The 13,143-nt window shown below is 43.9% G+C and overlaps 2 protein-coding genes across 7 annotated transcripts in view; one reads left to right on the forward strand and one right to left on the reverse strand.

The window, feature by feature from the left end:
* lrp6 (low density lipoprotein receptor-related protein 6) overlaps positions 1-9,792 on the forward strand; it is a 46,050-nt gene extending 36,258 nt beyond the window's left edge. Inside the window, exons 19-23 of one of the 2 annotated variants that reach the window (XR_014531267.1) lie at positions 62-319; positions 402-632; positions 714-850; positions 1,152-1,249; positions 1,715-9,792. Coding sequence is in view for 1 of the 2 variants with exons in the window: in XM_083527778.1 (XP_083383904.1) it covers positions 209-319; positions 402-632; positions 714-850; positions 1,152-1,249; positions 1,715-2,018 (881 nt within the window). In the remaining variant the exon portion in view is untranslated. The remainder of the gene's footprint in view (positions 1-61; positions 320-401; positions 633-713; positions 851-1,151; positions 1,250-1,714) is intronic. The other variant, XM_083527778.1, reaches the window with a different exon arrangement.
* dusp16 (dual specificity phosphatase 16) overlaps positions 4,591-13,143 on the reverse strand; it is a 30,817-nt gene continuing 22,264 nt past the window's right edge. For all 5 annotated transcript variants that reach the window (XM_083527781.1, XM_083527782.1, XM_083527779.1 and 2 more), the window contains 4 exons: positions 12,087-12,250; positions 11,704-11,863; positions 11,282-11,405; positions 4,591-11,065 (listed from right to left, as the gene is read on the reverse strand). In XM_083527781.1, coding sequence (XP_083383907.1) covers positions 9,919-11,065; positions 11,282-11,405; positions 11,704-11,863; positions 12,087-12,250 — 1,595 coding nt within the window. In that variant the 3' untranslated portion in view covers positions 4,591-9,918. The remainder of the gene's footprint in view (positions 11,066-11,281; positions 11,406-11,703; positions 11,864-12,086; positions 12,251-13,143) is intronic.

Here is a 13,143-nt window from a genome sequence, read left to right on the forward strand (position 1 = left end):
AGGCTTGGTTAAGGCCAGTTGCTTACATACTCGTGTGTGTGTGTTTGTTGTTGTGATATAGGTCTTAAATTTAATTATTAATGCTTTTTAAAAGGTCTTAAATTTGACTGTGAAACCTGCAGAAAATGTTTTCTGAATCAGTTAGAATGTAGTTTGCATGTACGTGCTTCATTTTATTGTAAGCTGTGTGTTTCCTCTCCTCCTGCAGTTCATTGCCCTCCCGATCAGTTCATGTGTAACAACGGTCAGTGCATTGGCAAGCACAAGAAATGCGACCATAACACGGACTGCACGGATAACTCAGATGAGATTGGCTGCTGTAAGATATTTTAATGCTCATTTTATTACATTGTTTTTCTGCGATGAGAGAGATTTTTAATGTGCAGATATTTTATAAACAGACCCCACAGAAGAACCTTCTCCCCAACCAACCAACACCATCGGCTCCATCGTCGGCGTGGTGATGACGCTGTTTGTTGTGGGCGCAGTGTACTTTGTGTGCCAGCGCGTTTTGTGCCCGCAGATGAAGGACGACGGCGAGACCATGACCAACGATTTTGTCGTGCACGGGCCATCCTCTGTACCGTTGGGCTACGTGCCACACCCGAGCTCTCTGTCCGGCTCTCTTCCAGGTGAGACCGACGCACGGCTATGAAAGCATGTCGCAAAAACACTGAGCACTTTCTGTAATGTTTCATCCACTTTTTCTGCAGGCATGTCTCGTGGGAAGTCTGTGATTGGCTCATTGAGCATTATGGGAGGGAGCAGCGGACCGCCATACGATCGGGCTCACGTGACTGGGGCATCCTCCAGCAGCTCGTCTAGCACTAAGGGCACTTACTTCCCTCCTGTAAGCAAAATCATCGCACATCACCTCCAAACACATTGTCCTTTTTTCCCCTTCATAACTTTATACCAGCTGTAGATAATATAGAAATAGTAGAAATATCCAAACATCTATCTGTGACTCCCACGTATTCCTCTCAGTCTTTATGGAGACTGGATCCTGTAGCGTGTGAACGTATTAGCGGCTGCCTAGTTTTTATCAGCCCAATAAAGCATAATTATCTTTTAAGATCTTGCTATGAAAAAGAACACAATTGTTCTCCAAGGTTCATTTTCATCATCTGTTTTTTTCACCCTCCATCCAGATACTGAACCCTCCTCCTTCTCCAGCTACGGTGCGCTCTCAGTACACCATGGAGTTTGGCTACTCGTCTAACAGTCCTTCCACACACCGCTCATACAGGTAGTCATCAAATCCATTGTTTTTCTCTTGTGAACAAAAAGCACATCCTGTTCAGATATGCAACTAAAACTATATGAACAAAAGTTTGTGGACACTGGACCATAAGATTTGCGTGTTCATGCCGTGCCGCATTGAGTCTATTTGCTGTTCTGCTTGGGAAAATTGGATGTCCCAATACTTTTGGTTATTTCGTGTATTTTTAGTCATGAAATGATTTTTTAGTTCGGTGTTTGATTCAGAAAATATACACTGCAGTACTGTAAAGATTAGACAACAGTTAATTCTGGTTCTTTTATTAGTCTGCAAACACTCAGAACTAAAATTTGGTACAAAAGCGTTGTTACTGCACGACAGCACTTATTGGTGGAGTGAACAAAAAAATAGACAAAAGATTTGGCTGTAATTTGTCTTAAAATGTCAATGTAAATTTTTCTCTCCTTTTTTGTAATTTGTTTATATTTACAGCTACAGACCGTACAGCTATCGGCACTTCGCTCCTCCGACCACGCCGTGCAGCACAGATGTCTGCGACAGCGACTACACGCCAGGCCGCCGAGCGCAGCCCATCTCCTCCTGCATCATTGCCAAGGGCTACACGAGTGACGCCAACTACGACTCGGAGCCGTTTCCTCCCCCTCCCACGCCGCGTAGCCAGTACCTGTCCGCCGAGGAGAACTGCGAAAGCTGCCCCCCCTCGCCGTACACAGAACGCAGCTACTCTCAGCACCTTTACCCTCCACCGCCCTCGCCCTGCACTGACTCATCCTGAGCCCCGCCAATCACGTCCACAACCCCGCCCCAAGCCCCAACACATTACCCCACCCAGCCCGCCATCTCAATTGGTGTAAATAGCATTTGTGCATAAAATGATTTTTTTTTATTTTTTTTTTTAATAAAGAGTGACTGATGTGTATGTTGTTCTGTAAAAAACAAGAAAACCAGTTTTTAGAGGGGAAAAAGACACTTTGGCGTGCAGAGGTGGCGGATACTTGTAAAAGAAAAGAAAAAAAACTAAAGAAAGCATATTTATATATTTTCTATACAGCGTTTATTGATTATGCCATAGAGCTTTGTATTGCTAAAAAATAATTTGTACATTTTTTTAAACGAAGAAAGTTTTATTAAATTCACACAGACATCATGTTGCCTTAATCCAAGAGCGCGTTAATCGAGCTGACTGTTCTGAGGCTCGAGCGCTCGTGGGAAACGTCTGGAGAGGACTGCAGGTTGTTGGGTTTTTTACCCCTGGATGCCAAAAAAAAAAAAAAAAGCGAAGAGAACGGATGGAGAGGGAGATTGGAGCCTCCTTGTGACTGTCACTGGTATTACACTGTTCAGCTGTGGGGCCATTTTGTCTGAACCACTAGATCTTTTGATCAGCCAGTCCACCTAGAGCTCCTGTACAAGCTATAAATAGAGCGCGCTTCTTCTGCTCACTTTGTCGTATTTTTAATACAAAAACAGAATGCCATGGGAGATGTAGCAATAAGAAGAAGACGACGGCTGGTGAGACAGATGTGTGGTGCCACTGATAATCAAGACGAAGCATCCATTTCCTTTTGGCTCCAAAATCGAACTCCAGGATGGATGAGGAAACACCACTTCACGGTCTTGAGCAGATAACCAAAATCTTCACTTTGCCTCAAAATTTCTTTTTATTTGTTTGTCCAGTTTTTTTTTCCTCCTCCTCCTATGATGCCTGACTACAACTGCAGACAAACTCCTCCCTGGCAGAAGGAGCACATACACTCGTTTCCTCTTCCATCTCCTCACCACCCATCAGCACTGTGTACCCCATATGGGAAATTCTCTTCCCCAGAAATTCATCATAAACATTCAGTACATAATCAAGAGCAAGTTTATTGTGCCTGAGTGTTTTTATTTTTTAATTTGCAGCTCTTTTTTTTTCTTTTTTTCCAAGAACACCAGTGCCCATAAAATGTCAAATATTTTTGTACCACATCTTGTATAGATACCATATTTATAAGCTATAAAAAGAGGAAGAAAACTTGTAAATGTCGTCATGATATCCTTGCAGTGCTTTCAGTGTGCTTTCGATATACGCTTTATTCTATTTTTTTATAAAAAAAAAAAAAATTTAAATGTAAGGCAGCGGAGGGGGGAAAATCAGAACGACAATTTCATGCTAAAGATCAGACGAGGCAAATCAGAAGGGCACAGGGAGTGTTGTGAAGCACACAGTCCCGCCTTTCAATCCTGGTGTGTTAGTTCTCATGTTTTCATACTTTGCTATGGACTGGGACGTGTTCCTGGAGCAGCTCTGATGTTCTTAGTACGTAAAGAAACCTGTTTGTTTGTTTGTTTGCCCCCCCCCAGTTTGTGACTGACCCAGGACTTGCAGGGACGTCACACCAGCACAATAGCTCACGCTTCTAACTTCAGAGACTTGGTTTCACCCATCCGTGTGTTGGAGTAATCGTCTTACAGGACAAACGAAATGCTTTCTGTCTGCTCGTCTCGTCTCGTCTCTGCATCACTGAGGTAGCTGCTGCGTCTGAAACGTTGCTGCGCTGTGATGGCCTGAATTCATTTGGCTTTAAAGGTTTCACTTCCTGTCAAGCTGCTGCCTTCCTATCCCCCCCACACTTCCCCCTCCCACCTCACATTGTGCCCAAAACCCACTGCCTCCTTCACTGTGATGAACCTTATCACGCGGTACAATCAGAAACCCACCCGTTTACATTCTTGATAATTCAGTCCTCGTCAAGCCCTCATGGTCGCTCTGCACTCCCTGCAAGGGCTTTTGGGTAATTTCCCAATTCATTCAGTTGCTATTCAGTCAAACCGGTGCCACTGTCGGGCAACATCCTCAGTCTCTACTGCACTTTAGGGTACCTTGTGTTAGTTACCGGTACGGCAGAGCGCTGAAATCTGTGTGTGTGTGTGTTTGAGGGGTAAAGTTCTCAAAAAATCATTACATCAGGTGCCATTTTAACTTTCATGGGTTTTTTTTGTTGTTATTAAACTCTACCAAAGGTATGAAACTAATCAGGATTCGGCTTTACTGTATTTCATATATTTTTCGAAGCATATTTTGTTCTCTCTCTGAACCGCAGAGCTTACGATGTCCGAAAAAAAGAGGAGGTACTTCTAATCTGTGGTGAATGTGTTAGAAATGATGGTCAAAGCTGCCCAGGATGTGGAAGCCGTAAAACATTAAGCACTTTGGCTCCTGCGTGTCGGATCGTAGCAGAGAGTGGAGATGGAGAGTGAAGGATAGTGAAGGACAGTGGGGGCCTGTTCATCATGTAATACTCTGTGTGTCATCATTCGTGGGTTTTTTTGTTTTGTTTTGTTTTTTGTGTGTACGTGTTTGTGTGTGTGTGTGTGTGTGTGTGTGGATATCACGGTGCTTTGCAAGGATATATTCCAAGGTGACCAACATTTGGTTAGTAAATAAGTCATGTATTTTGTTATTCCACTAACTCAACTATTTTGTACATTGATCGCTTTACATGTAAACTTGTATAAATGAACATGTACAGCTCATTCAGTAACTACTATAAGCTGTTAATGATTTTTTCTTTTTTTTTTAAATAAAAGAGTGTTTTATGGTGGAGTTTTTTTGGTGAAGGGTGTTTTCTTTCTACAGCACTTAAATGTGTGTGTGTGAGAGAGAGAGAGAGAGAGAGAGAGAGAGCATTTATAAGTCAATAATTACTGAAATGTTCTAATATCCTCCATCCTTTTGTTTGTTTGTGGAGATTTGAGCTTTAGCCTCAGAGGAGTATTTATTGATTTATTTCAATGTAAGTGTATTGCACTTCGTTTTCAGTTCAACAGAGGGCGCCAGAGTTTGCATGTATTAAAAAAAAATTATACTAATAATTCCACTGTCACTTAATGAGCCGTTTCTTCTGTTCTCATTGGTGGATTTTGACATGATCCGGGATCGTTTGGTATTTCGAAGCTCATCCTGGAGGTCATGGTCGCATCAATTTCAAACCTTTTTTCCGACTTGTTGTGGACGGAGCACTACTGCATTCTACCTGTTTTAATAATCCTGTTTTCAAATTCATGACCTTCAAGCAGTCACTCTGTACAAAAACAATCTATTTGGGAAAAGATGATTTTGAATCTAATAAGCGATATACGAAGAACAACCCCCTGAAGATCAATTTCGCAAATCAATTCAGTATCCAACATCTAAGAAAAATTTTCCTCCTTTAGCCCAAAAACTTTGTCCCTGTTAATGAATAGCTGGTGTTTATTGCGTCAGAAAAACCTCAAAGTTCATGGATTCCATCTTTTGTTTTGTTTCCCCCCCCATCATCCTTTTTTCATAGAAACTCAGCAAGCAGATTGAGGTGTAGAAATACAAAGGCCTCAGTTCTGTTTCCATTCGTCTGTGGTAAGAAGAAAGAAAAAAAAAAGTCATGGCATCAAGACTGAGGGGAAGTGTGTGTAAGCACTCGCTCATTCCTTTTGTTTGAGGGTCTGGTGGGGGTTGGAAAGAAAGGGGGGGGGCTGTTGCTGGGTGATAGCCGGGTTGGAAAGGCCTATGTGGTTTTTCGTAGCTTTACTTCAGCTGCCCTGAACGCTCACTGGCTTTCTTGACACGGGAAGGATTTTGTAGACCTTTTTTTTTTTTTCTGGAGTCCAGATGCGTGTTGGGTGATTTTTAGATCCAGTTAAAAAAAAAAAAAATCTAGGTCTTTGGGACAAGAGTTTTTGCAGCTTTAGTCTCAATGGCTCTGCATCCCATTGTCTGAAGGTCAGTGACTCCAGGTCACGGCATCACAATGACAGAACATTCACCCAAGAGGAAATGAAAAAACATGGAAATGGATGGTTTTGCCAACGATCACCCGTGATCCAGCTCTCCGCAATATCTGCTCTCTCAAATAATCTAGAGCTCACAGATGCCTACGTTTGACGGGGTAGACAGACGACACCATCCCAGACGGAGAACGCTATTCAACACTTTCTCAAAACTCATGACTGGCTTTGGCATCTCTGGGTTTCAATCCCAGGATCTCCATTTTTATTTGGCGCTGCACTGAAACTAATGTTCTGGCTGGTTGAGGGTCAAATTCCACCATGGACTGTAGCATTCTTTGTTTCGAGACTCCTACAGTAGCAAAACAGCATTGCGAGTCTTCCTACGTTCATCACGCGCACAATCGTACCAGCAGGAACTCACATTGTCGAGGGTCTTACCGTCAATGGGGAAGTGGTGTGATGGAGGCAACATCTTCATCCTCTTCGTCCATTCTGGAGAAACCAACCATTACCTCGGTCATCATAGCTGCTGCTTCGTTTTCACCACAAGCTCATTGTTAGAAATGAGCCATAATGAAGGCATCTCAGGTGGAGCCCTACCAGATCTGCTCTACAGTAATAAGGAATATTACCCATGATTCAAATCATCCAACCTTTTAGTGCTTTAACAGATTTGGTCTACTGGATCTGCACGTTGGCATGAATATGATGTGGCCAAAAGTATATGGACACCTGATCATAAGGCTTCGAGATCTTCCCTTTTCAGTCCATATCTTCATGGAACTGGCTTCGTGCACGCGGCTGGAGAAGTGGGGTGTCTGAATACTTTTGCGTGTATTTTTTGCATGACACTTCGTTTTTAAGTTTGTCACGCAAGACGTATGTTAGACATGTCGGATCGTCTCGCGTGCTGTGAAACCCTGGACCTGCTTTACCCGTTCGATCTATGAGTGAGATGATGGTGCACTCTGGTGGATCAGATGAGGCATGCAGCTCATCTCTACTGAGATTCGTGTCCCGATTTATTGAGGTGGGAAACTTCCCCAAAAAAGACGAGACTGCTGGATTATTATTTTTGGACTGGAAGTAGCATGTGTTCATATCTTCCATTCACAGTCCATTTTTTTCCTCACCTGGACGTTCCTATGGAGATGTCTGCGCAGAACAGCTTGATGGGTCGGGTCTCGTGTGTCATGCAGCGTCGGCATTCTCCTACCACAGACGATCAGCAGGAGAACCTGGAGAGCATCGTGGTGCTCTTTCTTATGCAGATTGAAACCACAACGAAGGCTTGGCATCTTTAAAAAAAAAACAATTAGGGACCCAGTTCTGCCCCTTCTCCTGTGTGTGTGTGTGTGTGTGTGTGTGTGTGTGTGTGTGTGTGTGTGTGTGTGTGTGTGTGAGATCTTCAGTAAGACACAATGAAATAATAAGTGACTGTGTGCAAATGGAACACATCCAACCAAATGTTCACATAATGGCTGCCCACGCAATCCCAACCCAGCCAAGAGATTTGAGCCAAAACGTCGAGCGTGAACCTGAAAGAGAAAGCCAGATCTTCGCAGGTTATGTGGCCAAAAGTATCCGGACACCTTTCCGGTATTCCTCCATACACTGCATGTGGATCTTCACCAAACCGGCGGTGGCCTGGAATTTCGCTTGAAATAAGAGAGATTTGAAATACCACAATGCTCCCTGTACGAGCTCCAAAACCAGCTCCATGAAGATACGAGTTGAAGTAGAAGATCTGGAACGGCCTGCTATAAAAAAAAAAAAAAAAAAAAAAGTGATCCAATGGAACATCTGAGCAAAAGCGTGGACAGCAAATGGCGACTTAACGTGGAACGGGACGTATCAAAATCCTATCGTCTGTCCATAAAGTTTTGGACACACAGTGTATGTAGAACGATCAGAAGTGCGTGACGGTTCTGGATCTGCTGTTTAGCTCCAGTGAACGTAAACAGAGCACGGCAGGTACTGAGTACCGGTTCAGGTTTATTTCAACTGTCAAACATACAACAGAAAACCACCAACATCACAAGAACTGCATACGGTGAAGGGAAAAGGCACATCATACTCTCCAGCTTTTCCACAAACCGATATACCATCTCCTCTCCGCTTCTCTGTTGGGGATATCATCCGATTGACCTACAGGACTTTTTCCACTTCTGTTCAGACGTCCACGTATGTGAAGCTCAAAGTTCTTTTCGGGGAGAAAGAAAAATAGACTGTGAAACACTTCTGGTGAAGAAGCTCCAAAACCCAAACAAAAAAAAAAAAGCCCGGTTGCAGAATTCTTACATTTACAGGATAAATAACATCGTCTTTTATCGCTTATCCACAAACATATTTACAGTTAAAGTATCTTCACAGCTTTGACGAAGCTTTCGACTTAAACGAGCTCATCTTTTAGTTTGTTTTCTGTTTATAAAGAATAATTTTAAAATCTGCTTTTGATATGATTGACGTCACAAGGGACCTGGAAAACGCCCCGTTAGCAACGTTTTGGCTGGAGACTAGTGACTCCCTGTTTGAGTGGAAATGATCAGGGTTTTGGAGAGAAACGAGAGGTTTGAATACCCGAACGCTGCCAGGGAGAGTTTTGTTCGCTCTGAGAAAGGCTCGAGAAGAACGTGGTCGTGAAACCTCGCGTACGAGCCTACGATACTTCCATGATGCTACGTGTAGCTGGAAACTAATCGTCCGAATAATTTGTTTCCCGACTGCAGACTACAGATACGCTGTATGGACAAAAGTATTGGGAGACTTGGAGACCTTTGGACGCTCAAGAATGAACATTTAAACTAGGAGACGATGCGCCTGTTCAGAAAGCCAGCTCCATGAAGATACGAGTTGGCGTGGAAGAACTTAACCAGAAAAATAAAACCCTATTAAACACCATTTAGAATAGATTCTATTCTATAAACACCTTTGTATCTGAATCGCCACAATTCTAGTAGAACATCTTCCCAGAACAAATTGAATGAATCAAACCTTTTGTCCATATAGTGCACCTAGTTTAGAGTTTCTTGTCTCGCTGTTCACCTTCAGACTGAGAACGTGAGGCTAAACGGTTATTATTTCCCCTTATCGCGTACGCTGTGGAGTAGCTTCGCTCAGGTGTTTATTTCCCTAGACGCCTGTTTGCGAGGAGCACGAAGTTCCAGCCTCTTCCTCTTCCCCAAGCACTTCTCCAGATCCACCATGACCTCGGTTCGGTTCGGTTCAGTCCAACAATCCTTCGTGTTCGGATGCAAAGAGATGATCGCGGATCCTTCCAGCGTAAGAGAAGTTTCAGGCGGTTAAAATCTTTGAGTGTCTTTTCGTGCTGCTCAAAATGAGACCTGAGATTTGAACCATTGAAAGCTACACATATGAGTGAGAGCAAAATATATATATATATATAAAGCTGAGAGAGAAAAAGAGAAAGTGAAAGAAGGGAAAAGCCCTTAATTTGGATTCTTGAGGTACTGTACAGTTGCTACGTAGACACCCTTTTTTTTTTTCTTCTTTTTTCTTCAGAGCATGCAGAAAAATTCAGTCCATTTCAGCTTCAATTTCAGGCTCATGATTCAATATTGGAGTCAGAAACACACATTCTGGATCAGGACACAAAGGAAAAAACAGGCTCAGCTAAAACAACACTAAAATATAAACCAAAACACACAAAAACAACTCAAAGTGTTCATGTGTCCACATTTGGACAAATCAGTGAAAGGGAGCTGCATTCAGTGGACATTATAACAGTCTGCACAAAATTCAGCTACAGGAATACAAAAATATTCTTGGTCAGTGGGGGGTGTGTGTGTGTGTGTGAAAGCCTAGAAAGCACCACTAGTTCATGAAAGCACTTGGGAGGGAAAAAAAACCAAAACGTATTTCTCGCAAAAATCGAGAGTTCAGTCTGACATTCGATTTCCGTTCTTTCAGGACACCTCAATGACTTCCATGCTCCCAGAGAAGCTGGACTGGCTGGCCACTTTGCCTAGGTCCTCTCTGGAGCGGCTCTCGGTCATGCCTTCACCGAATTCCATCTGGCAGCTTCGCCGTTTCAGTTGCTTTTCGAAGGTGCTTTCTTCGTGCCAGCTCCGGCGCGAGTCTCCTCGTTCACTGCTCCTCTGTCTGGTGCGCCTCCTCACCGCCTCCAAACCTTGACTGCAGGTGTACGTCGCCGTGAAACCACTTTGCGGGGCTCCTCCGCCTCCTCCGCTGCTGAAAATGGCCGAGGTGGAATAGAATCGTGCTGACTCGGACGAGAGGTACCAGCCACCGTTGACGGGTGCCAGGAGGATGTCGGAGTGCCAGCCTTTTAGGGTGCCTAACCCAGTTTTGGCTAACTGCTGTTGCGAGCGTGATAGACCGAGCAGGAAGCTCGCAGCGCTTGCAGTTTCCTCCATGCTACCGCTCCTCTGCAGGGGCTGCGGGCAGGCAGGTGGTGGAGGAGGAGGTTTCAAGGCTGCAGACTTGTTTGATTGGTTAGGGTTGCTGGAGTGACTGGATTTGATGGACTTGTTGCTGCTGGTTGTGTGACCTTCGGCTTGCTCCTTGTCCGGACTCTGTTCCGGAGTGGACTGTTCTGAAACCTCCTCCACGGGGGAGAACTTGCAAGCCTTAACCGTCGGATCTTTAAACGGGGATGGTTTGTAGTAATCTGGACCATCTCCGTTGGTAAACGTGCGCAAAGGAGCCCCAATGCTCGGCTCGCCATACGACTTGATGTCCAGCGAGAAGGAGCGCTTCAAGCGCATGCTGTCCTCCATTTCTTCACTCAGCTGCAGACTGCAAAGGGCCTGAGCCAGAAGCTGCTCCTCAGGAACCCCGGCCAGTACACAAGGCAGTGTCAGAGGCTCTAGTGGCGCCAGGTTAGATCTCTCCACCCCCATTCCACTGGATAAGCATGGGGCGCAACACTCGTTCTCTTGTCCAGGGCTTGGCTTGTCAAACAATTCTGTCTGCACTGGTTTCCCTTTAGGTGCATCTTCACTGGAGCTCTTGATTTTCTTCTCAAAATCCAGTAACTGGCCCAGGAAATTAAAGTTGGGCGAGATGGTCGGCCTCTTCTCCTTTACAAACCTGGAAGAGACAGAATACTTATAATAGCTGGAATAATAATAAAAAAAATATCATACCCCTGGTTAAGGATAAGGGCCTTGCTCAAGGGCCTTCCGATCAGTAACCCATAGCCTCAACCACCGAGCCCCACCATGTCACCTGATTATTGAGGGGATACTACAAGACTTCAAGTGTTCTATAAATTCTTTAACTGCTCCTTAAAATCTTGAATCGTACCTGTACGCCTCATCTAAGGACATGTCCATCCTCTTCATGATGTAAGCAATAGCAATGGTGGCTGATCTGGAAATTCCTGCCAGGCAATGGACAAGAACTCTGGCGTTACAAGCTTTCGCCTTTTCTAGAAAAGAAACAGAAAGTAAGTTACCGCCTGCTGCAGCAAAGGCTATTTAATTAGGTTATTTTTAAATTTTTACTTATCTATAACAATTCGGCCAAGAAAAGTGCAATTCATTCCTGACCTCTTTTAAATCACAGATATGGAGCATTAAAAACGAAAGCGAATCAAGTCAATGTGAAACACTGAGTCAGAATTTTTTTTAAATCCCCGTCATTTGAGAATGCAATGTGTTTCCCCGGTACATAAAACCGGTGCTTAGAAGCAAAATCTCTCTAAAAAAACTTTCCTGCCGCCTGACCTATGAACTCGACGGATTTGTCCAGCCAGGGAAGGATCTTCTCGCAAAAGCTGTCGTTGACTGGTACGCGCAGGAAGTGCGACTCGGAAATGAAGTCCGGTTTGGGACACGTGTTGCTGGCGTTCAGGACGTATGCAATGTCGTTCTGCTGCATCAGATCCTACGATGGGGTGGAGACAGTGTGTGTCAGGAGTTATTTAATGCACCGATTCAGAACTTTCACTGACTTGCTAACATCCAAACGCCAAACTATTTACCAAATATACCGCTAATCACTTATGCTACATTCTCTAATACACTTGCTAATGGTGCACCTGTGAAGCACCTCATGGTCCACCAGCAAAAATGTACACAGCATATATTTTTAAGCCACGAAAGCTCACCCTGTTGAGCACGTCTCTCTGGCAACCCAGATAGAGATGAGGCAGGATTCGTGTAGGGCCGCTGCTGTTCAGGGGAAGACACGGCTGTGAGATACAAGAAGGCACCAGCATACACTTTCCCTCGCACAGGCCTGGGAAAAGATTAGAGAACTCCACAAAGCCACCTGCAACACAATGAAAGCACAGTGAATACAAAGACACCCAAGATGAAGAAAATCACGTGATTTCCGCGGCAGGGTTTCGCCAGACGTTTGTTGGGGTTTACAGAGAATGGTGTGAAAGACAAAAAACATCTGTTGAGAAAGATTGAAGCAAAAATGACTCACCCGGTTTAACTCCTGGTTTACCAAATATAACTCACGGTTCAGTCAAAAGTATGCGCATGTCTGTTTCAGTTCACTGCGTTCGCTCTTATACCGGGTTTCTATAGGTTTCCCAAAGTCCAATTTAAGACTTTTTAAAACAATTAATAAGAAAATTTAAGACCTATATAATGACATTGGTTTTATTTGTAGTCATTATACAGCAAATTATATTTGGACTAGCAAGAGAAAGAACTTCCACGCAAACTGACAAACAAAAACAACTAACAAATGCTGCACGAACATTTCGATCACCATTAGAGGTAGCGTGACGTGAAAATTAAGACTTGTTTAAAATGATTTAAGACCTAAAACAGCAAATTTAAGACTTTTTAAGGCCAGAATCCCCGTTATAACGTGCCAAGTTCAGCCAAGTTTTTCCATTCGATTTTGGCAGTGAGGGTTCGTGATCCTTCAGTGAGAGCAGACACTGAGGTCGATGCTGGACGAGGTCTAGAGGTTCCAGATCATCCCAGGAAAGCCGTTCGGTGCGTTTGAATTTTTTTTTTATGCAACTGTGTCAAACATGTGGGTGTGACGGTAGGGGTGCACATACTTTTAGTCACGTGGTATATGAGAAAATGGTTCTAAATGTTGCGCTGACATTATGGCGTCTCGATAGCCATGATGCATTCGATGGCTATTTTTGAGAGGGGGTGTGTGTGTGTGTGTGTGTGTGTGTGTGTGTGTGTGTG

Source organism: Silurus aristotelis, assembly GCF_946808225.1.
Source record: "Silurus aristotelis genome assembly, chromosome: 24".
Lineage (NCBI taxonomy): Eukaryota > Metazoa > Chordata > Actinopteri > Siluriformes > Siluridae > Silurus > Silurus aristotelis.